This window comes from Anolis carolinensis, chromosome 3 (assembly GCF_035594765.1).
Source record: "Anolis carolinensis isolate JA03-04 chromosome 3, rAnoCar3.1.pri, whole genome shotgun sequence".
NCBI lineage: Eukaryota > Metazoa > Chordata > Lepidosauria > Squamata > Dactyloidae > Anolis > Anolis carolinensis.
This window is the reverse complement of record NC_085843.1, coordinates 188,768,452-188,791,761: the sequence shown is the minus strand read 5'-3', so window position 1 is coordinate 188,791,761 and position 23,310 is coordinate 188,768,452. Positions and strand designations below refer to the sequence as shown.

At 42.3% G+C, this 23,310-nt stretch overlaps 1 protein-coding gene and 2 non-coding genes across 6 annotated transcripts; 1 reads left to right on the top strand and 2 right to left on the bottom strand.

The window, feature by feature from the left end:
• Positions 1–1,058: 1,058 nt before the first annotated feature.
• On the bottom strand, positions 1,059–14,655 carry LOC100565131 (uncharacterized). Of its 2 annotated transcripts, none has more exons than XR_507118.3 (3): positions 14,245–14,654; positions 10,139–10,254; positions 1,059–1,662 (listed from the first exon to the last, which is right to left on the bottom strand). It is a non-coding gene; the product is annotated as an uncharacterized LOC100565131 (transcript). The 2 variants fall into 2 exon arrangements; XR_010004541.1 differs by lacking the exon at positions 1,059–1,662 and adding an exon at positions 1,673–3,275 and having other exon boundaries at positions 14,245–14,655.
• LOC134298128 (U2 spliceosomal RNA) lies at positions 13,043–13,225 on the bottom strand. Its single transcript, XR_010005085.1, has one exon. It is a non-coding gene; the product is annotated as a U2 spliceosomal RNA (small nuclear RNA).
• A 9-nt stretch (positions 14,656–14,664) lies between the features above and the next one.
• Positions 14,665–23,310, top strand: znf488 (zinc finger protein 488). Of its 3 annotated transcripts, XM_062975966.1 has the most exons (3): positions 14,665–14,948; positions 17,435–17,554; positions 21,965–23,310. In XM_062975966.1, the coding sequence occupies exon 3, from the start codon at positions 22,087–22,089 to the stop codon at positions 23,101–23,103; it is 1,017 nt and encodes a 338-aa protein (XP_062832036.1). In that variant the 5' UTR covers positions 14,665–14,948; positions 17,435–17,554; positions 21,965–22,086; the 3' UTR covers positions 23,104–23,310. The 3 variants fall into 3 exon arrangements, with proteins under 3 accessions (XP_062832036.1, XP_008115940.2, XP_062832037.1); XM_008117733.3 differs by lacking the exon at positions 17,435–17,554; XM_062975967.1 differs by lacking the exons at positions 14,665–14,948; positions 17,435–17,554 and adding an exon at positions 21,176–21,363.

The following is a 23,310-nucleotide window of genomic DNA, read 5'->3' as shown; positions in this document are numbered from 1 at the left end:
TCTGGTACAGATATCATGTTTAAGTATTTGAAAAAATGGTAAATTGAGGAGAGAGCAAGCTTGTTTTCTGCTGGTCTTCAGACTAAGATATGCAGCAATGGAGTCAAACTGCAGAAAAAGAGATTCTGCCTAAATATTAGGAAAAACTTCCTGATTGTAAGGGTTGTTTGACAGTGGTATATGTTGTCTTGGAATGTGGTGGAGTCGCTTTCTCTGGAACTTTTTAAACAAAGGCTGGAGTGCTTTAATTGTATGACAGGGTTGAACTGGATGGCTTTTGTGGTCCCTTCCAACTCTTATGATTCTATGAAAATGATAGTCAAATGCAGTAAATGCAAAGTATTACATTTAATTAGGAAAAATGAAATATCAGTAAAGGATGGGTGACACTTGACTTGAAAATGGTCCACATCTTGGAGAGTCTTGAAGTCTTAGGGCCCTTCCACACAGCCCTATATCCCAGAATATCAAGGCAGAAAATCCCACAATATCTGCTTTGAAGTGGATTATCTGAGTCCATACTCAGATAATGTGGGACTTTCTGCCTTGATATTCTGGGATATAGGGCTGTATTGAAGGGCTCTTAAGCTCCTCTATACTGCTATATAAAATCCAGATTATCTGCTTTAAACTGGATTATATTAATCCACACTGCCATATAATCCAGTTCAAATCAGATAATCTGGATTTTATATGGCAGTGTAGATGGGGCCTTAGTAGGCCACAGACTAAACATGAGTCAAAAGTTTGATTCAAAGGCCAAAAAAGATTTAGACTAGATGGCTATTGAAGTTCCTTCCAACTTTATGATTCCATACTACTATTGCCCTGGAAGTACTTCTTATTGCAATCCATTCTATTTTGAATGTCTCTTTCAGTATTGCTTTACATTAAAGACACTGATCACTGCTGACAGCTTTCTTAATGCCAAATGTTCCTTTCTTGCTCATGTCAAAGAAAGACTTCTTCAAGGTAGCCTTACCCTTGGAAAGGGCAAGAAAAAATAGAGCACATAATTTCTTGCTTCCTTTAAGAATGCTAGACAAGACCCATGCCTGTTCCCTGTTTTCAAACGCTCTTTAATTTTATCTTAAAAACTCAACATAACTTGAATAAAAACAAACAGATGTTTACATAATACAGATTTTGGAAATGCAAAGTCGTTTCTCTCATAACTTTCAGCTTCACACTATAGGGTACTGTTGGGGAACGACACAAAACAGCAGAATGTGGTAACAGTAGTAACCCAGGTTATAAAATAACAAAACCACCACATAAAAACAACAAGATGACACATCTTCTTACTCTTCATAACGGACTTCAAAAAACATTGGGGACGGCTTGGACAAAACTAACAATGGTGAATTCAAAATTGTAGGCTTGACTTGATGGTAAATCTTGTACAGCCTCCTGCACAAAAGACAAAAGGTGGTGATCTCCAGTTCCACTCTCAGGCATGGCGGAATAAAGGAAAAGTCCAAAAATATCTATTGGGGTATCTTGGGCAATCAGCGCCTTTGTTTTGATATTTGCCTGCTGATAGCTGGCTTGCAACTGAGGCAGTCTCAGATGGGATTCAATGTTTGTTGTCTGTGGACAATGGCCAGGTAGTTCGTGTCCAGGCTGCGCTCTCTGCCTGGGGCACAGTTCGACAGTTCGAGGCTGGGCACAGAGATGGAAAAGTCAGTGCTGCTTGTCCTTTTGTAATAGCTTCTCAAAATATAAAACATATTTCATAAAAGAGGTAGGGAAGGGAGGTAACAGATAAAGCAAATCATACTAGTTACATTCAGTTGATGAGGTTAAATATTATCCCTTTTCTAATTGGTGTCCAACTTATGCGCTTGTGAGCATGTAAGGATCAGCGGAGGTATTTATGATTGATGAATCTTTGATGGTCTCTTTGTCCCCAGATTAGCCCATCTCAAAGGTTCAGGAAATTTCTCCGGGAGGTCAATGAGGGGTGATGACCCCTGTGGCTTGATCAGGCAAAAATTATAACATAAGTAGATAGAACATATTGGAAAGAATGAGGTAGGGAATAAATGCATAATATGAGTAGGTTGTAAATAGGGATACAAAAAGACACACTGGAGGAAGGGATACATTTTATCAAGGGGGAGGTTGGGTTTGCTATGCAAGAGATTTGCTGCTGTAGATTCAGTCAGCATGTGCACTGGTACGAATCAGGGCATATCTATGGGTTATTAATAAAAGAAATAAGAGCACATAAGGTGGGAGATTGACTTTTGGGGATCTGCTGCTGTTGGTCCACCATGGGGCAATACAATGAATGATCAAGGATTATGTGCAATAGATACGACATTCGGAACGGCCTGGACCATGATTGCTGGATTATGTGATTTTAATGTTATATTGATACAGTATGTTTTAAATTCTATGGTTTAATATTAAATGATGTTGTTGTTTTATGATTTAATCGATTATATATTACTATTATTGTGTTAGGTTTTTGTATGTAAGGCATTTCATTTTGCCATAATTATGTTGGAAACCGCTTTGAGACCTTGGTTGGGGGAACAAAAATTGTATACCAATGAAGTAAATAAATAAATAAATAAGGCTGCGAAGACTGTGGAAAGTGGGAAAAAGGAAATAATTTCATCTCTCCTGGCATGCACACCATAGCCTGCCCACACTTGCCATTTTGCCCCCGCTCGCTCTTTTGTCCATTTTGTTTGCTTGCTTGCCTCTGCTCCCTCGCTGGCCCCTGCTCCTTTACCCGCCTGCTCCCCACTTGCTTGCCTGCTTGCCCATCCCCGCTTGCCCCACTGCTCTCTATCCTGGGCTGCCCCCCACCACTCACCACCCCAAGAGCCCAGTCCCTTCTCCTTGGTTTGGGCACCCTGTCTCTAAAAGGTTCGTCATCACTGGTGTACACCATGGTATTGCCAATTTCTATGCATAGCGGTGAACACTGGATGGTGAAAAATGCTGATAGGAAGAAACTCAACTTATATTAAATGTGTTTTGTTGACATCCAGCATGCTTTCCAGTTACATACATGGATATTATATAGGGAATTTACAGTCATTACAAAGAGTGGACATGTGCTGTGATTGGTGCAAATTATGAACTGCAGTCTCATTGCTTCGAAAGTACATTCATTTACCGTTTGTGGTTGGTGCAAATTAGGCTCCACAATCCCATTAGTTCAAAAGTACATTCATTTACAGTTTGTGATTGGTGCACCGAGACTCTGTATTCCTCCAGTTCTCCATCACTATCTTCCTAATGCTAATGCTGCTGAGAAACTAGACAGAAGATGAGGAGAAAAGGAGGGGTCAGCAGGAAAAAAAGCGGTTTTTTCCAAAGGCTTTGTTAACTGAGTTATGTCCATGTTCACTTTGTAGCACGCTAGCCTTTCATTTAAAGGTAAGTGTATTTTTTAAAATTAGGCAAGATAGGTAGGGGGCCTAGCAGGTGTTGATAGAAGTAACTACAGGCACATTAGGGCTCACAGGCTTTATACTGAAGACCCTAGATCTAAATACTTGCTCCAAGTGTTCCTGTCAATGCCATTAGCACCTGTCTGTCTTCAATAATGTTTCCATTATTGTCTCCTATGCCTCATAGATTGCTCTCCTTAAATAGTTTCCAAAATACCAGTAATACCTTTATAAAATAGACATAAAGCCAAAACTTTATGGCTATTAGTTGAATGCCTTCAACTAACTGTCACAATTTAGTGTTATTTGATGATGCTGTAGAAGTAGAAGGGGTTTTTTTTGCTCCCTTAAAATTTGCATTGTAATATGTTCAGAATGTTGTTATGTGATATTATTGATTTTTGTCTCATGAGCCACTTTAAGCTTTCTCCCAATAAAGAAAATAGAATATAAATTATTCAAAAATATATACAAATAAATATGTAATTCTATATAAATTCCTGAAACTAATATAAGCTTTTTTACAGCTAATTGGTATAAAGGGAAACTGTATATCAGAAGGCTTGAAAAAGTGTATATTCTAGTTTTTCAGAATTCAAGGGTTTGGAAATATTTTTGTTAATTATTTCTTTCACAGGAAAAAAAACTATTAAAATGCAGTATGTTAAGTCAGGTACACAGGGCTATTTTAGAAAGCATAGCACTCATTAGCTATCTTTTTCATTGGACATCTATCAAGACTGATTAGGATTGACTGCTGGTCAAGCAACATCTCAACCAGCACAATCCTGTATGGTCAGATCACATCTGTATATCTTTCTGGAAAGAAATGACATTGCTATTAGAACAAGTCAAAAGCCTTTCATGCAGAAGTTTGCCGTCTTCATTAGGCTGCCCGGGTGGTTGTTTTATGTGCCATGCAATCTTAGCAATCCTTGTTATGGGTGGGTGAGTCTAGTCACATCTAATAAAAAGAGGGGTTGGGGGACTGCATGAATGGGGAGACCCAGCTGGTCAATTTACAAGAGTGCTGTCTGACCTCATTTGTTCATCCTCCATTGTGCAAAATAAAACCACATAATTATTTTATTGTTTATTAAAATAAAGTATGTACTCCCCACTCTGTATCAAGAGATCTCAAGACAGCTTACAATAGCATTAAGACAGGTTAGCAGACTAAAAACAGCAAGATGATGTAAATAAGCTAAATACATATTAAACAATATAGTGAGTTAAAGGCAGATTTGGGTTGAATTAATGAGGCCCAAAGACTTTGGTGAGCAGTAGGCTTGATCGATCCATGAAAAATTTGATTCTAAACTCGTTTCAAAACTAGAGGGGGCATTTTTTCGTTTTTGTTGCTAATAACGAATTTGGCCCCCAAAATTTTTCGAAATTAACGAAAATTCGTTATTTTCGAAATTAATTCGTTAATGGCGGACGCGCATACGCGGTGGCCCAAAAACAGCCCGAAGGGGGGGGACTTAGGGGGCTCTCCCGCCATCATTTTTTGAGTGATCTTCTTCAAACTTGGTACAGTGGTAGAACACATTTAACACTGATAGCTCACCAAAATGTGGAACGTTTCCCTTATCCTCTGATTTTTGGCAAATTTTCATAGCTTTTATAATAAACCATTTTTTAATAATTGCAGAAATTTGTTCCTGGTTTGAAAGTCTTATTTCCTGTTAAATTGGGTTGTCTTTACTGTGAAAGTCATTGCTCTACTTCAGAAACTTTGTTTTTGTGGCTGAAACTTTGTTAAATTGGTGTAGTCCCCGGCTGAGACACAAGCAGCCCCGCTTGTGTTTGAGAGCGGTGAAGGGACAAAGGCACCCCCCCTTTCTTTCCCCAAAAGGAGTTGTATTTTGTACAGGGAAGTATGGGATATGCAACTCTTTCCCAAACTTGGCTTAGGATTATCAGGAAGCGTCCCCGGCTGAGACACAAGTAGCCCCGCTTGTGTTTGAGAGCGGTGAAGGGACAAAGGCACCCCCCCCCCTTCTTTCCCCAAAAGGAGTTGTATTTTGTACAGGGAAGTATGGGATATGCAACTCTTTCCCAAACTTGGCTTAGGATTATCAGGAAGCGTCCCCGGCTGAGACACAAGCAGCCCCGCTTGTGTTTGAGAGCGGTGAAGGGACAAAGGCACCCCCTTCTTTCCCCAAAAGGAGTTGTATTTTGTACAGGGAAGTATGGGATATGCAACTCTTTCCCAAACTTGGCTTAGGATTATCAGAAAGCGTCCCTGGCTGAGACACAAGCAGCCCCGCTTGTGTTTGAGAGCAGTGAAGGGACAAAGGCACCCCCTCTTCTTTCCCCAAAAGGAGTTGTATTTTGTACAGGGAAGTATGGGATATGCAACTCTTTCCCAAACTTGGCTTAGGATTATCAGGAAGCGTCCCCGGCTGAGACACAAGCAGCCCCGCTTGTGTTTGAGAGCAGTGAAGGGACAAAGGCACCCCCTCTTCTTTCCCCAAAAGGAGTTGTATTTTGTACAGGGAAGTATGGGATATGCAACTCTTTCCCAAACTTGGCTTAGGATTATCAGGAAGCGTCCCTGGCTCGGATCCCTTGTTTCCAAAAACACTTTTGCGTGGAAAAAAGAAAGGAGAAAGCCCACCCCGCCCGCAAGAGGAAAAATGGCGCAGCAGAAAAATTGCTGCGCCAGGAAAAAAACACCCACAGGACAGCCCTTTGCAAAAACAAAAGAAAAAGAAAGACCCAACTAACACACACCACCCAAACTCAGCCAGCCACCCCACCTTTTCTCCCGGTCTTCACACAGCCATGCTGTGACGCAGCAATCTTTCCTGCCTGCCAGTGCCTGCACCAAAATCTCCCTTCCACCCTCTCCAAAATTCCCAGTGCGACTGAGCCACGAGGCGTGTGCACGCTCAGGACGTCCTACCAGCCCCTCCCCCTGGTTAAACGTGCTCTCTGATTGGCTACAAGGTGCAAACAACACGCTAGATTGCCCCAGTGGACTTAAACAAGTTTGGATGATTTGCCAAAGCATTTTTTAAAAACGAAAAAAAAGGCGCCATAACGGAAAACGGCCAATCGCGGTTCGAAACCGCGATATCCAGGCGTGTGGACAACCAAGGTTCGATATTGCTTCAAAACAAACGAAAATAACGAATCAATAACGGTAAACGGGGAAAACGAATTATTTGAGCAAGCCTAGTGAGCAGCCAAGGCTTTTAAGTGAAGAGCATTGACACTGGTCGGGCATTCAAGGGGAGAACCTTCCACAGTTGGGGTGCCACAGCCGAGAAGTCCCTTCTACACAGTCATATAACCTAGAATATCAAGGTAGATAATATCTGCTTTGAATTAGGTTATCTGAATCCACACTGCTATATAATCCAGTTCAATGTGAATTTTATACAGCTGTGTGGAAGGGGCCTCCCACATCTCAACACAGTATATTGATGTCACTAGTGAAAGATGGAGGAGGAACTTTCAGAAGATTTTAATCCTTAATAAGGTACACAGGGATTGCAGTTCCAAGCTGTTTAGAGAATTACAATGTTATTACAAGCAGCTTGAATTCGGACTGAAAATATTTTGCAGACAGTGCTATACTTTTAAGACTGGCATTATGTCCTGTCTATATCATGTTCCAGTCAGCAGTCAACTGGCTGCATTTTGCACTAGCAGCATCTCTTAAGTATTCTTCAAGAGTTCATTATAGACAGTAATCTATTTGGGACATTATCAGTGCGTGGACTACTGTGACTAGCAAGGACTGCTTTTACACAGCCGCATAATCTGGATCAGATTGTGGATTAAAGAAATACAGTTCCACTCTGGAAAGTCTCCACAAACACCCCAGGAACTGCAAAAAAGCTCCCACAGCCCCCCCACAAAGCTTCCCTCATGCCGAATGGATCCAACAGAACAACGTATTTTGTCCCTATCCCATTGTGAGAAATGTGTTGAATTGCAGCAGCCGATCGAAGGAGAATCAATGACGGAACTCATCTTTCAACTCAAAAAAGGGGGAAAGTGATTTCTTTTCAGAAATGGGGGAACTGGTGTTTGCATCTACACTGTATAAGTAATGCAGTTTGACATCACTTTAACTGCCATGGTCCAATGCTATGGAATTCTGGTAGTTGTAGTTTGGTGAAATGCCAGCACCCTTTGGCAGATGTTGTAAAGCTGCAGCTCCCATGGTTGCATAGCACTGAGCCATAACAGTTAAAGTGGTATCAAACTGCATTAATTATACAGTCTAGATGTACCCTCATTTTTCTCCTGGAGTAGGTTGACAATCAGAGAAATTAAGGCCATTCAGTGTCATGCCCTAGAATGAAATTAGACTGAAATGGGTCCAGATAATGTTTTTTCCAAGACACCTGAAAATGTCCAGTCACTCAGGTACCTTATTCTAAAACAATATATTTACAATAGTGAGATAGTTCCAATATCCTTCCGTGTCCAGGAGAGGGTGCATCAAGGTAGCAGGTACCTCCCAAAACACAGTAAGAGATTTACGATCCCTGGGACTGTATACTCGGTTCGCTTCTGACACAATAAATAAATACCATCGGGCAAGGGTCAAACTTACATATGGTAGACTAAACTATTTCAAGCATATTATCCACATCATCAGGTCTCAATAACTGAATCTGACCCCATAAAAACGATCAGATGATATACTGGATGCTTCCCTTGGTTCTATTACAAGTGTGCTATAAAATCCTGAGCCAATTAGACTCATGAAGAATAAAAATTAGGGTCATTTCACTGGATGGATGGACAGATAGACATATATGTAAGTATGCCCTTTTATATTCAGGCTCCATCTTGCATCACCGAAATACACCTAATGAAAACAAGCAGCCAAGTTCTTTGTTTCCACTAATGAAGAAAATACCTGTTTAGCCACAGCTGTTTTGCATGATCAGTGAATTTTTCAAAGCAAAAACCCTTGTCTTGTTTATTCTTCAACCCCTTACATCAAAGTTTGCTTGTCTGTTCATTCATTTTTTGGCAGGGAATTCAATTTCTGATTTATTGTAGAAAATGTCTCTCCTTCAAAACCATTAGTAGGTTGACGTTTGGTTTTTCAGAACAAGCAATATTCAGTTTATTTGGACATTAATCAAATAAATCTGGTTATTGCATTTGTCATCGTGCTCATAAGAATGTTCTATCAGACATTAAAGGCATTTATATGGAACGACATCTTTCAGAAACAATGTAGCAAGTCCCAATTCTGGGCCTATTTGATTCTGACAAGACATTTGATGGTTATATTTTATGTTCCAGCTGCGCCACAAATCATTTGCTATGAAGAGCCATAAATTATCTTCAGCAAATGCTTTTGTTAATCAATTAAGGCCAACCAAGCATTAAGCACCTCTTGCAAACTTAATTTATTTTAAAACTTATGTCATGTGAATTTCATGACAATGTTTAAGATAGATTTGGAAATCAAACAGACTATTTTAAAAGAAAAATGTGATACGTATAAAACCTATGCTAGAGCTATTGGGAAAGGGATCTGTCTGAAAGGAAAACACCAATATGTTAGTCGGTTTCTTGTCCAATGAAGCCATCTATATTGACCTATTGTCCTGCCTTCACCAATCTTATGCCATATGCCAGAAATGATGTAATGGCACACAACAATGACAATTGGGAAACTTTTTTTTACATTCAAAAAAATCTTGCCCAACTTGTACAGAGAACTGTATTTAACTGTGTCAATGAAGAAGGTTCAGGTGGTCTTTGCATTATACACATGTAGATGGGTTTTTCTAGTGTGTGTAAGCAGCAATCTACACATGACTGACATGCCTGTTCAACCATAGATCCTGCTCATAGACCATAGAGCAGCTGAGCCTCTCGCCAGAAAACAGCAGGCAACAGTAGTTAATCCACTGTAGGAATTATCAATCCAAATTATAATAAATGATGCAGCACAAATAGGAGATTAAGATAACCTGTTGTGTTTCAGTTCCCTAAGGAATAAATACACACAATCAACCCACAAAGGAGAAGTAATTTTCCTCCCTCTAACTGTTTGCTTGGGTATCATGATAGCTATTGTAATAGACTAGCTGGAGATTCCAAATGACAGAGACGGTAGTCTGTTCTCATTGGCCATATTAGGCATCTATGTTTTTCAGATGTCATGGCTCACTTTCTAGAATAGGAGAACTATTCATGTAAGGGGGAGAGGCTGGAATGCCACATGTGCCAGAAAATTATGATGGTGGTGGTGGTATTTATTTATACCCCGTTTTTTCTCTTCACAAAGCAGCTTACATTAAAAACATTTCAATAGAATTTAAAATCCATGAACATACAAACATAATTGAATATAAATGTTTTTAAATACAGTTAAAATCCATCAAAACTGATTAAAAACATATTCAAAGCTAAAACCACAGCACCCTTGATCTGGCCAAACCCTCTATTGTTGCATGGACTGCATGGGAGTCCCCAAGCCAGTAGAAAAAGATGACGGCCCAGCCTTGTCTTTGATCAAAGAGTTTCCATTTGCCTCATCAAGTATGCTAACTGACCATCTTCTTTTATGAGCCAAGAGGAATAGTTTATTGATTGGTTATCACAAATGAATAAATTCACATTGTGTTGAGCTGATGGTAATTACACCTCATGCGCTTCAAGATTAATTTACTTCTCCCAGTTAAATCTTCAATGTCATCAAAAGGAAAAAAAACAAAGGACAATGTTTCAGTTATACATACACTCTTTACTGGCAATGTAAGGTGATTCTATTCTGTCGATGTAGGAATGAGAATTGAGCTAGGTTGTTGACATGTTAACACAGATCTCAGCACATTCTTTTTCTCTTGTGCTTTATCTAAAAGGGAGAAAACCAAAATGTAAGCTGTACCTGAAGACAGATGTATTTTAGTTTAAAAGCAAAAACATCTTTGAAACTCTATATACACAGTTCTAAACTAAAATTTGTAGCTTCTCAAATGTGATAAGCACTAGGCACTATGTATAGTAATTTAGTCCATGTTAGGACAGTCTGATTCTATTCTAATACAGTAGAGTCTCACTTATCCAGCATAAACAGGCCGGCAGAATGTTGGATAAGCGAATATGTTGGATAATAAGGAAGGATTAACAAAAAGCCTATTAAACATCAAATTAGGTTATGATTTTACAAATTAAGCACCAAAACATCAAGTTAGACAACAAATTTTGCAGAAAAGGTAGTTCAATACGCAGTAATGCTATGTAGTAATTACTGTATTTACAAATTTAGCACCAAAATATCACGATGCATTGAAAACATTGACTACAAAAATGCGTTGGATAATCCAGAACGTTGGATAAGCGAGTGTTGGATAAGTGAGACTTTACTGTAATATCATCTGTGATTGAAGAAAGCTACAAACTTCAGGTGAGGCAGTCACATAAACTCTTTGATGTGTAGAGCTACTTATCCTTTATATTTGTTTTGACAAAGGACAATATTAGAGGAAAATTCAATATTGGAGGCGACTTTATGTAACCTACTCGGTTACCTTGCAAGATAGGTGAACCCAGCTTAGCTAGTTATTATTCTGTTGCCTTTCAACCTTTTCTTGTGTCAGTTTCTTAAGATTTGGCTTTCAATTTTGTTAACAGCAAATAGAAATAGAACAGACAAGCATCTTGAGCTCTGAGAATTACCTGAGAAGGAATCCCACTGGAGCATTGCAGCACACCAAAATACCTGGGAGTTATTCTGGACCATGCTCTGACTTACAAGAACCACTGCTTGACTATTAAGCAAAAGGTGGGTGCTAGAAATAATATCACATGAAAGCTAGCTGGCACAACCTGGGAATCACAACCAGACACAGTGAAGGCGTCTGCCCTTGCACTTTGCTGCTGAGTACGCATGCCCAGTGTGGAAGATATCCCACCACATTAAAACAGTGGATGTGGCTCTTAATGAGACATTCTGCATTATCACAGGATGTCTATGCCCTACACCACTGGAGAAATTGTACTATTTGGCTGGTATTGCACTACCTGACATTCATCAGGTAGTAACAGCCAGTAATGAAAGGACCAAGGCAGTGACATCTCCAGCCAGACCCGTAGCCAGGATTTTGATTCAGGAGGGGCTGGGATTTTGGTTCGGGGGGGGGGGCATTGGTCTGGGTGGGAGAGGATCTACCCTAGCAAACCTTTTGTATCCCAATATCCCCATGCATATAGGATATATTGAGCATGGTGATCAGATCATGATATGAATAAACATAACAGTTTAAATAATAAATGTAAGGCCTTCTCGCGGACCACCCTGAGAATTTCGGGGGGGGGGGGGGGGCGGGGCGGTTGAAGCCCCTCAAGCCCCCCCTCCCTGGCTACATGCCTGTCTCCAGCCCACCCTCTGTTCTGATATCAGCCAGCATGTCAACGCCTTAAATCAGTGGTTCTCAAACTTATTTGGCTTACCACCCCCTTTCCACAAAATATATTAGCGCCCCCTGGAAAGGGGGGCGTGGCTTAGAGGGGTGGGCGTGGCTCCTGCTCAAGAGGGTGGGACTGAGCCTCTCCCCTAGTCCAAGATGTAGGGCTGGGAGGGGGAGGTGGGCGGGGCCACAAATGGGTGGCCAGGACTGGGATGGGTGAAGTTATGAGCTCTGAGGCAGGGTTGAGCTTCTATCCCTGTCCTGCGGCACCTACCATGACACAGGGGGCGGGGCTAGAGGAGGGGGCAGGGACTTTTCACAAGTGCCTGATGGGGCTGAACCTCTACCCCTCTGCCCCCCGTGTTCAGGGGAGGTATACAGAGGCTCAGCCCTATCTCGTGCTCTTGGGAGGCCCCGCCCCCTTCCCTAGCTCTGCCCTCTGTGTCTCAACAAGCGCCTCAGGAGAGGTATAGATTCTCAGCCTTGTCTTGGGCTCTTGGGAAGAAACCATGCCCACTCCTCTAGCTCTGCCCCCTGTGTCCTAGCAGGCACCTCAGGTGATCAGCCCTGTCTCAAGCACTTGGGAAGAGGCCCCACCCCTCCTCTGGCCCCACCCCCATGTCTTAATAGGTGCCATCACCACCCCCCTGGGTCGCTAAAGCGCCCACCATGGAATCACTGCCTTAAATCAAGAAATAGCTTTCTAAGATCAACAGAGATACTCACAGGTACACCTCAGCAAGCGAGAGTCCAAAAGTGGCAGATTAAAACTCGGAATCTCAATTCATGGCTGATACTGGATTAGAAACTCACCCCTGGGCGCACAGAAAACTTGGGCAACCTGGCAGATTGCCCCTGCACCACGAGATGCAGAGCTAAGCTTAAGAAATGGGGCCACAAAGTGGAGTCCACGAATGTGGAGAAGAGCAAACCACAGACCACCTACTACAATGCAGCCTGAGTCCTGCCACATGCACAATGGAGGATCTTCTCACAGCGACACTAAAGGCACCCCAAGCAGGCTGGTAGCCAGGATTTTGATTCCGGGGGGGGGGGGGGCTGAGTCTGAGTGAGAGAGGATCTGCTCTAGCAAACCTTTTGTATCGTTATCCCCAACCCCCCATGCATATGGGATATATTGAGCATGGTGGTCAGATCATAATATGAATAAACATAACAGTACCAGTAAAGTCATAAATAAATGTAAGGCCTTCTCACGGACCACCCTGAGAATTTCGGGGGGGGGGGGGAGCTGAAACCCCTCGAGCCCCACCCCCCACCCCACTACATGCCTGACCCCAAGTGGCCAGCTTCTGGTCAAAGGAAATTTAGTACAATGCTAAGTTTTTAACTTTGTGATTTTTCTATACATTATAGATACTACACTTGCTCTTAGCCAAAAGGCCGAGAAGCGATATACTTGTTGGGAATCATCCTGGACTACTCAAGTCTAGATGTAGTTAGATAGATGATAGAGTTAGATTGAGGGAATCCTTTCCCTGTTTCCAAAGCATGCCTAGACAGGCTTTACTGTGTTTCACTCTATCCTGTTTACGTCACATCCTTTACTTTGAAGTTAGCAGAAATGTGACTCTCCAGGGACACTAACTTTCCATTGGTCAGAATGTCTTTTATGGCCCCAATAAACTGGACCATGAGGTTGGAATCATTTTGGTTCAGTCTCTTCTCCCTTTGTTCTTTTAGCTAACAACACGTCCTGGCATCTCTCCTGGCAAGATGTAACTATTTAGATGTTTGTTATTTTTCCTTTCTTATTTTTCCTTAGAAACCAGTCTCGAGTAGACTAGACAGCTCCCAAGCCTTTCTATCTACAATGGAGTTCTTTTTACTTGAATAAATACTTTTTGAACTTTTATTGAGACTCTGCAGTCCAAGGCAATCCTAAATGGTCAAAGGCTTCTCTTTGCTTACCCGGTGTAAGTAACTGCTGCATTTGAAAGCTTTGCTTTTGCTACTCTGCTGATTTTTGGTGGAATCTCCCCCTGAGAGGGTTAAATTGAGTCTAACCGCTCAGAGATTACCACAACAATACTGAGCTGGTCATTGACTGTAATAAATGTTTACTTATTTACTTGGGGCCCCTGGTGGCACAGTGCGTTAAAGCGCTGAGCTGCTGAACTTGCGGACCAAAAGGTCCCAGGTTCAAGCCCCGGGAACGGCGTGAGTGGCCGCTGTTAGCCCCAGCTCCTGCCAACCTAGCAGTTCAAAAACATGCCAATGTGAGTAGATCAATAGGTACCGCTCCGGCGGGAAGGTAACGGTGCTCCATGCAGTCATGCCAGCCACATGACCTTGGAGGTGTCTATGGACAACGCTGGCTCTTCGGCTTAGAAATGGAGATGAGCACCAACTCCCAGAGTCGGTCTGGACTGGACTTAACGTCAGGGGAAACCTTTACTTACTTATTTACTTACTATACATTATAGCTGTGTTCTCAGTTCGTTTCTGACACCATCAATAAATAATCTGCGGAGATGCTTTGGTGGCCTCTTCCTACTTTAAAGGGGGTTGGGCTGGATGGCCTTTGCGGCCTCTCCCCGCCTTCATATCCAAGGTCTCGCGCTTCTTCTTTCAGGAGACCCTCCTACCGATGCCAAGTTTTAAAGAGCCGGGGCCACCTTTGGCTTGAGGAGGATGTCAAGACAAGTGAACTCTCCTGTCCTGGGAAGGAATCTTTCTGCTATAAAGCCTGGACCAGAGGTTAGCGGGGGGGAAAGAGCTCAGCGAAATCCCCCTCCCCTTCCTTTCAGGGCTCGGAGTGGCGGTGCGTCCCTCAGGAAGCAGCGCGAGCTCCACGTACGCCCCTCGCGCTCTTCGCCCCTAAAGCCACGCCCCCACCCCTCCCGCCGGAGCGCGCTGTCCATCCCTCAGGTAGTAGCAGGGACGGCGGGAGGGCGCGCGCTCCTCTCCTCGCGCTCTTCGTTTCCAAAGCCACGCCCCCGCCCCTCCCTCGGCAGAAAGCGCGCGCCGCCGCCGCCTCAGGTGGAATCATCGCCTCAGCAGCAGGAAGCTCGGAGACAACTTCTTGGAAAGTCCTCAGGGAAAGAAAGAAGCCCAAAAGCGACCGGCGGGTTCCGGTGCTCATGCCAATTCGGATGTAAAACCCACGGAATCTGAGGTAAGAGCTTGACCCGACCGAAGGGAGCGATTACGGCTGGCGGCGGAGACTTTATTTGCGCGCGGACTGTACTTCTTTCACCGCCATGTCGTGAGTGGGTTGAGCCCCATCTATACTGACCATTTAATGCAGTTGGAAGCTAGTGTTAGACGGAGGCAGCGAGGCAACGAAAACCCTATCTGGGGTTTGTTTATGCAACGTGGTTCCAGGAATTCCTATGTAATCGCTTTCTTCAATACTGGTTTTTACGGCATTCATAGAATCATAGAATAGTAGAGTTGGAAGAGACCTCATGGGCCATCTAGTCCAACCCCCTGCCAAGAAGCAGGAAATCGCATTAAATGGTCAATATAGGGCCCTTCCACACGGCCATATCACCCAGAATATCAAGGCGGATAATCCACAGTATCTGCTTTGAACTGGGTTATCTGAGTCCACACTGTGGATTTTATACAGCTGTATAGAAGGGGCCATAGATGCGCCCCAAGACCCTGGGGTTCAAACCCCTGCTTAGCCCAGGAGACCACTTAAAAAGACCTTGGGGTAAGTCACACTCTCTCAGCCTCAAGGGAAGGTGTAGGGAGACCCCCCTGAAAAAAAAACTGGCCAAGAAAACCCCTTGATCCTCGTTTCCTCTTAGTCGGAAAAAGTGTGATGGCAAAAAGCAATCTGGGAGCCAAGGAGACGCAAGGAGCCATCTCGCATCTGTGAAGGCAATGTAGCTTTCTACTTATAGAATGGAATAGAATCATAGAGTTGGAAGAGACCTCACGGGCCATCCAGTCCAACCCCCTGACAGGAAGCAGGAAAATCCATTCAAAGCACCCCCGACAGATGGCCATCCAGCCTCTGCTTAAAAGCCTCCAGAGAAGGAGACTCCACCACAGGCAGACAGTTCCACTGCTGAACAGCTCTCACAATAGGAAGTCCTTCCTCATGTTCAGGTGAAATCTCCTTTCCTGTAGTTTGAAGCCGTTGTTCCACGTCCTAGTCTCCCGGGGCAGCAGAAAGCAAGCTTGCTCCCTCCTCCCTATGACTTCCCTTCACATTTGTACATGGCTATCATGTCTCCTCTCAGCCTTCTCTTCTGCAGGCTAATCATGCCCAGTTCTTTAAGCCGCTCCTCATAGGGCTTGTTCTCCAGACCCTTGGCCATTTTAGTCACCCTCCTCTGGGTACATTCCAGCTTGTCAACATCTTCCTTCAATTGCGGTGACCAGAATTGGACACAGTATGATTCCAGGTGTGGTTTGACCAAGGCAGAAAAGAGGGGTAGAATGACTTCCCTGGATCTAGACACTATACTCCTATTTATGCAGAATAGAACAGAATCAGTTTATTGTTATTGTGCATCGTTGTATGTCATTGAGGGTTGTATTCAGGGATTAACCCCCGTCTGGTTCTGAGATTTTTGCTCACCATTCTTGTGATCATTTTGACCCCACGGGGTGAGATCTTATGTGGAGCCCCAGATCGAGGGAGATTATCAGTGGTCTTGTATCTCTTCCATTTTCTAATTATTGCTCCCACAGTTGATTTCTTCACACCAAGCTGCTTGCCTATTGCAGATTCAGTCTTCCCAGTTTGGTGCAGGGCTACAATTTTGTTTCTGGTGTCCTTGGACAGCTCTTTGGTCTTCACCATAGTGGAGTTTGGAGTGGGACTGCTTGAGGTTGTGGACAGGTGCCTTTTATACTGATAACAAGTTCAAATAGGTGCCATTACTATAAGTAATGAATGGAGGACAGAGGAGCCTCTTAAAGAAGAAGTTACAGGTCTGTGAGACCCAGAAATCTTGCTTGTTTGTAGGTGACCAAATACTTATTTTCCACCATAATTTGCAAATAAATATGTGAAAAGTCAGACAATGTGATTTTCTGGATGTGTTTTCTCATGTTGTCTTTCATAGTTGAGGTCTACTTATGATGTCAATTACAGGCCTCTCTCATCTTTTTAAGTGGGAGAACTTGTACAATTGATATCTGACTAAATACCCCCCCCCCCACTGTATATATGGCTGGAGTTACACTGAAAAATATCCCTTGTTCCACCTTACAAACAAATTGAACTTAAGAACAAACCTACAGAATCTATCTTGTTAATAACTGGGGGACTGCCTGTACTTGAAAAATGCATTTGAGAAGGTCTTGATGTGTTCGGATGCTTTCCATAAATATTACTTGATATTTTAGCAAATGTAGATCCAGGTGTTTTTCCAAGCAATATACAAATCTGTTAAAAATGCTCTCTTCTTAGTATATGGGGGAAATAAATTTGATGCCGTAGCATGTATAGCAAAATGCTGTATTTTCCCCATTTTAAACAGTTAAGATTGTTAGAGAGGACTATAATCTTACAAGAAAAAAGGAGTTAATCTTGGGTACAATCAGATCTAACAAAACTCGTAGAATATGACTCAATTTTCAGTTTGCACAATGGAATGAGTATAGAAGCATCCAAGTTACTTACATGTTTCTTTTCTATAGGTTTATTGAATTGACATATGATACTTGATGATGGGACAGAAGCAGTGTGGTTGGACCTTTCAGAGTGTTCAAAACAAAACATAAGGCAGATAGAGAGGCATTTCAAGACACAAGTAATAGGTGAGAGATGGGACATGTAACCTTTCTGCTTGTTGTTTCCTAGCCTCACAAACCTATTTTTTTCAGGCCATGGACACATCTACATTGACCATATAATCCAGTTTTAATGTAGCTTCAAACAATGGCAACTACAAAATACATGCCCCCCCCCCTCCTCCCCAAGGATATAAAGCACATTAAGAAAAGCTGGTCCAAGTTAGAGAGCCTCAAATGTAAACCATGGGACATTGGCTGTGCAGAATGCAAAGCATATTATAGGAGTGCTTTGTAAAATTCAGAATGCGAGGGGGGCATCTGTTGAAAAACACCTGGGGCGAATCAGTCCTACACCCAGATGGGCAATCACTGCTGATTTGCATCTTGACCCAAAATAACAACACTGTATTTTTCGGCAGCTATTAAGATGCAGATACCGTGGATTCTGGAACTAGCTTGAGGCCACATTCTGTGGTTAGTGTAATCACCCTCCTGGACTCAAACCTGTTCCAGACATGTCAGTCATCTGCACAGTGAAACTGATACCTCCCAAACTGGAACCAAATCAACCTAAAGTGGTCAGTATTGATGAGTCCTGTATTGCCCTTAGCCTAGGTTAGTGTGTCAAAGTCCAGCTGGAAGCAACAGATAAAATGGACATGTAAGGTGAAATTTTTGCAGGACCAAAGTGGTGAATGGGGAAGTGTCTTGTCTTTTACTAGTTGGGCTATAAGATCGCTTAGAGCAGTGGTTCTCAACCTGTGGGTCCCCAGATGTTTTGGCCTTCAACTCCCAGAAACCCTAACAGCTGGTAAACTGGCTGAGATTTCTGGGAGTTGTCAGTCAAAACACCTGGGGGCCCACAGGTTGAGAACCACTGGCTTAGAGGAAGTGCCTCCTGACTAAGAGAAGCTAGATCAGGAGAGCAGCTTGGACTGTGTAGAAGCCAAATGTTCATGCCACTGTATGCATCTTTCGGGTATGCTCCAGCTTCTTGCCTGTCTCAGCACTAACAAGCCTTTCTTGTCAAAATGGGAGTCCTGCATCATAGCCCTTGAGTGATGAGAGAGGCCAAATGGAGTTAAGCATTACCTCTGCCAAGGCTTTGCCACTACCTCCTCACCTCCTCCTTTTCCTCCTCCTCCTCCTGCTGTTTATATCCCCTTTTTCTCCACAAAGGAGACTCAACACATCATGATGAGCTCTGATAATTCACTGAGTGTGAGCTTAAAAGTATAGAAGCTAGCCTTCAATCCTCCAGGAAATGTGATATTTTCTCCAAAAGGAGTTGTTGGTAGTCTCCCATGTATGTCTTATAGCTGACAATGCAAAGTGACAGAGCAGCAGTGGAACAAACTGTATATGGCGTCCAGCTTCCCCCCTCTTTCTTCATTGGGATGGAATGTGATCAATGGAAGACTAATAGTGAGTCACATTCATAATGATGGAGTTAGGTTGGAGATGACAGAAAACCCAGTCCAGACCTGCCTCAAGAACTCTGTCGAGCTATTTGCTCTATTTCACAGTGGATAGAATTGAAGTTGGTTGAAACTAGGACTCATTGGCTGCCTGGTGGAAATGTAGAAGAAATGGTTAGAGAAGCTGAGCTTGACTGTGGATCCATTTGAAGGTCCATCTGGCATGGAAGATTCAGATTGCTTGACCCTGAGTTTGAGAGCTTTCACTATCAGGTTCACGAAGGAGCTGTTAATGCATGAAGTGGCACCATGGTCTCCAACTAGGGTTGGAGGTGACTGGAAGGCTAGAAGATTGGAGGATGTTGAAGAGGTATCTGACTACTCTTTCTGTTTGTCAGATTCTGGGTATGAAATGAACTGATTTTTTTATTTTTTAAAATTCTGCCAAAATTCTTAGTTATCCTTAGAATTGTTCTCATTCACCAGGCCATAATTTAAATAGAACAGTATTGACATTTTTTGTCATTTAAATAGGCTCCCATACATTTGGTATAAGCTTTGTCTAGCTATTTGAACAGAGCTTAAGGGTTTGAAATTTTTTTCCTGTGTTTTCTTGTAGTATTTTTTGTTTCTCCTCAGTGTGGTGATACATTTGTATTGATTCCCTTGGTTCAATCGCATCTGCTTTGACACTTTTAAATTTTGATGTCTCAAATTGGAGATGCCCGTGATTCTTTCCATCTAGTTCTATTGTTATCATTGCATTTTGGTGTCTGCTGTTTTCCTAAGTCTATCTGTTTTGTGACTCCTACGATCTGCATGGATTCTGTTATTGTATCTTTAATGCCTTTCTAAGTTCCAGTTGCATTTTAATTGCAATTGCAATTAATGGTGATAACAATTATAACATTTGCATTATTTTATTTACTTCAATATCATTCACATGTTTTTTTTGTTTTTTTGTTTTTTGGGGTGGGGGTGACATTACAAGTTGAGAGAAAGTGGTAGAATATTTCTTTCCACCAGTAGAGGTCATAATTTTTTCACTTGTTGAAACCAGAGCTGCACTTACCTCCTTCTGAATGTAAACATTTTCTTCTTTTTTCTCTTCTTCTTCATCGTCTTTTTATTCTTCCTGATTTACAGTCTTTATAGTTCTGGGCATATCATTCTGCTCTTTATCTTTCCTTTGGAATTGTTGAGAATATTATCCAATTGGTGACAAAGTATTTTTAACTCACAATTTTATCTTCCTTTCCCAATTACAGAAACAGAAAAAAAGTTTTATTTTGCAATCTCAAGGGGGGAGATGGTAGTCAGTTTAACTTTTTTATGGTAGAAAAGTGATATGCCCGGAACTATAAAGACTGTAAATCAGGAAGAATAAAAAGACAATGAAGAAGAAGATGAAGAAGCAGCAGCAGGAACAGCAATAGATACCACAATTTTTGAGCACATGAAGCACCATGGTGGTGTAAACAGCCATAGATATTTCTCAAGTAGAAAGCAGCACAACTGTTTCCACTGGTCCAAAATGCCGATGAGCTCTACAGCATTTTCTAATGCAAGACAAAAGCAATATTAAGGACCACAGAGCATATTCATCCCTGATCCAACTAATTTGGCCCGTGTAGATATGCCCTTAGTCAAAAGTAATTTCAGAAGTAAAAAATCTTGACTTTAAATGGAAGAGATCTTCTTTAAGCTGATTTATTGTTCAGATGGAAAGCTGTTTTTTCTGGAGTTTACACAGTTCAAAAGTTGGAGCAAATTCTACAGAGATTCTAGAGATGGCTGACCTCAGGCCTTGTCTTTTATATGACTGCTACTTCAAGCCAGTTTCACAGAATAGTAAGATCATTTTTTTGCTCATGTGGATAATCCTAAAGGAATTTTTCTGCCAGTTTTGAAGCCAGAAAACAGACTTTTCTCTGTGGTTTGTATCTCAGAGAATCAGAGGAGATGTGGAGGAGAACTCCAATGTAGACCATGCCCCCAAAGTCTCATGGGTACTATCTTCCGTCTGGATCAAGATGGTCTGGTGTTGACAGAGTTGTGAACTGAGACTTCTGTGTACTGGGTGTATTGACGAAGAGTCTTTGCCTGGGCTTTGGATGCTATCTTCCATTTGGACTGAGGATGGTCTGGAGTTTGGAACTGAAGCTGTATTCATAGAGTCTCTGCTTGGGGTGAGGAGGTTTAACCAAATACATTGAGTAGGAGGCTTCCCTAGTCTTGCTCTTCCACTTTTTCTTCCCCTTCCTCCTCTTCCTCTTTTTCTATATCCAACACCAGGTATCTGCAGGTGGAATAATTCAGGATCAAACTGTCAATCTCCCTCAAGTAGAAGGGAACTGGGATCAAAGGGTCAATTCTCAGGATCAAACAGCCTGTTCCAGTCCAGGCTGATTCATGGTAGGTTTCAGTCCTCTCCAGCGTGGATGCTAACTCTTGGAGGGACTCATTAAGCCTTGAACAGATGTATCTGAGGCAAGGATCACATCTCTCTGTTGTCAGAGAGATGTGGTCTGGCCACTGTGGTATGCACCTTGGTTAAATCCTGTTTAAATTGCACTCTTCATAGGGTTGCCTTTAAAAAGTGCTCCTAAATGTCAGATGGACAAAAGAGTAAACATTCAATTTGGCTGTTGCAACAGCTCCACTAGTTGCCATTCTCTTTTGCGGGGAATATGCTGGTTTTAACCTATATAAGTGTACACTGCTTGAGTCCAGGTTATTTAAAGGATTGTATCTCCCCTTATGAACCTATCAGGGCTCTCGTATAGTATAGAGAGGCTCGTTTTTCTACCCCACCATATTCTCAGGCCTACCATATTCTCAGGTGGAAACGAGGGGTTGCCTTCTTGATGGCTGTTCCCAGACTTTGCAATTTCCTTTTGACTTATGCTGTTTCTAATATATTGTTCTCTGTCTTGAGCTCCATTATTGAGACAAATGTGGGTTATAAAAGAATAAATAATACTTTCTGTTAATAATTTCTTTTCTTTCTTTCTAGAGTGGAATTGCTCAAACTGCAAGCAAATTTTCAAGTGTGAATAATACCGTCTCTCTCATGCACACTTATTCTGTTTTTCAAAAAATATCCTGCAGCTCTGGTGAAATCTTTCTGACTTCAAAATGGTGAAGAGTGGGTTATTGGAGCAAGCTAACAATTTCCAGAATCTTGCTAGGGACTTAGAGCTCAAAATGGCAACTTATGATTCCCATTTGGAAAAGGGAATAAACTGTGACAAAGTAGAGAATAAACATGACAGAAAAACTGTGTTGTTGGAGAAAACTAATTGTCTATATGAAGAACTTTATAGTGAGAACAGGGATAAAGGTGCTGTGCAGTACACGTTAGAGGGACCGTTCTGGAAGTTCAGTACAGGGAAACAAATAGTTCTCAAGAAGGATGTTCTGGAGCAGAAGGAGAGTGCATTCACTGAAGTGAGGAGAATGAAGCTGATAATTGAGAAAACCAAAAAGATGGAACAAGGAAATGGAGAGACTTACTTTGGCAAAGAGCACCAAGTTTCTTGTTCATCAGGCAGTGCGTTCTCCTTTGTGTGGCCAACCAGAGCTTCTGGGGAAACAAAGAGTGCTTTTAGCAAACCACTGAAAAATCTAATGGACCAAAGAGCAGTGGCTGCCACTTATCATCTGAATGATCCATGGAAAGGCTCAGGAAAGCTGTCAGAATGCATCAGTGCCATTGACTTCATGAGATACAAAAGCTTTCTGACTTCCAAGTGCTTTCTGGGTGATTTGAACAGCTCTCCGCTGCTGCAGACCAGTTTTGTTCAGAGCAACACTTTCCCTTACGCTGCAGGACTATGGCCAAGGCAAACAAAAGACCACATGCAGACCACATCCACACCAAATGCAAGCTCTTCATTTGCTTCCTTGACTCTGTTACCTCCTACTTTCACTTCCTTTGGTGTAGCAGCCCAAAACTGGTGTGCAAAATGTAACCTCTCCTTTCGCATGACATCTGACCTTGTGTTCCACATGCGCTCCCATCACAAAAAGGAGAGCGTTTTTCCAGAGTCCCATGGCAAAAGGAGGCGGGAAGAGAAACTATCCTGTCCTGTCTGTCAGGAATATTTTCAGGAGCGGCATCACTTATCTCGTCATATGACTTCTCATTATTAGGCTTATCACTGATCATTTGCAGTGTGTGTGTTTGTAGGTACACCCTTGACTGTGTTGAGTTATTTGCATGTATTTTGCAGCCAGATTTAACTAGCATCTTCTAGGAGGCAGCCATCTGCAATGTTTTCAGAAAAACACCATACACATACATGAACTTCAGCTAGCTATAATTCTGAAAAAAAAAATAAAACTCTGTAGATTTCCAGA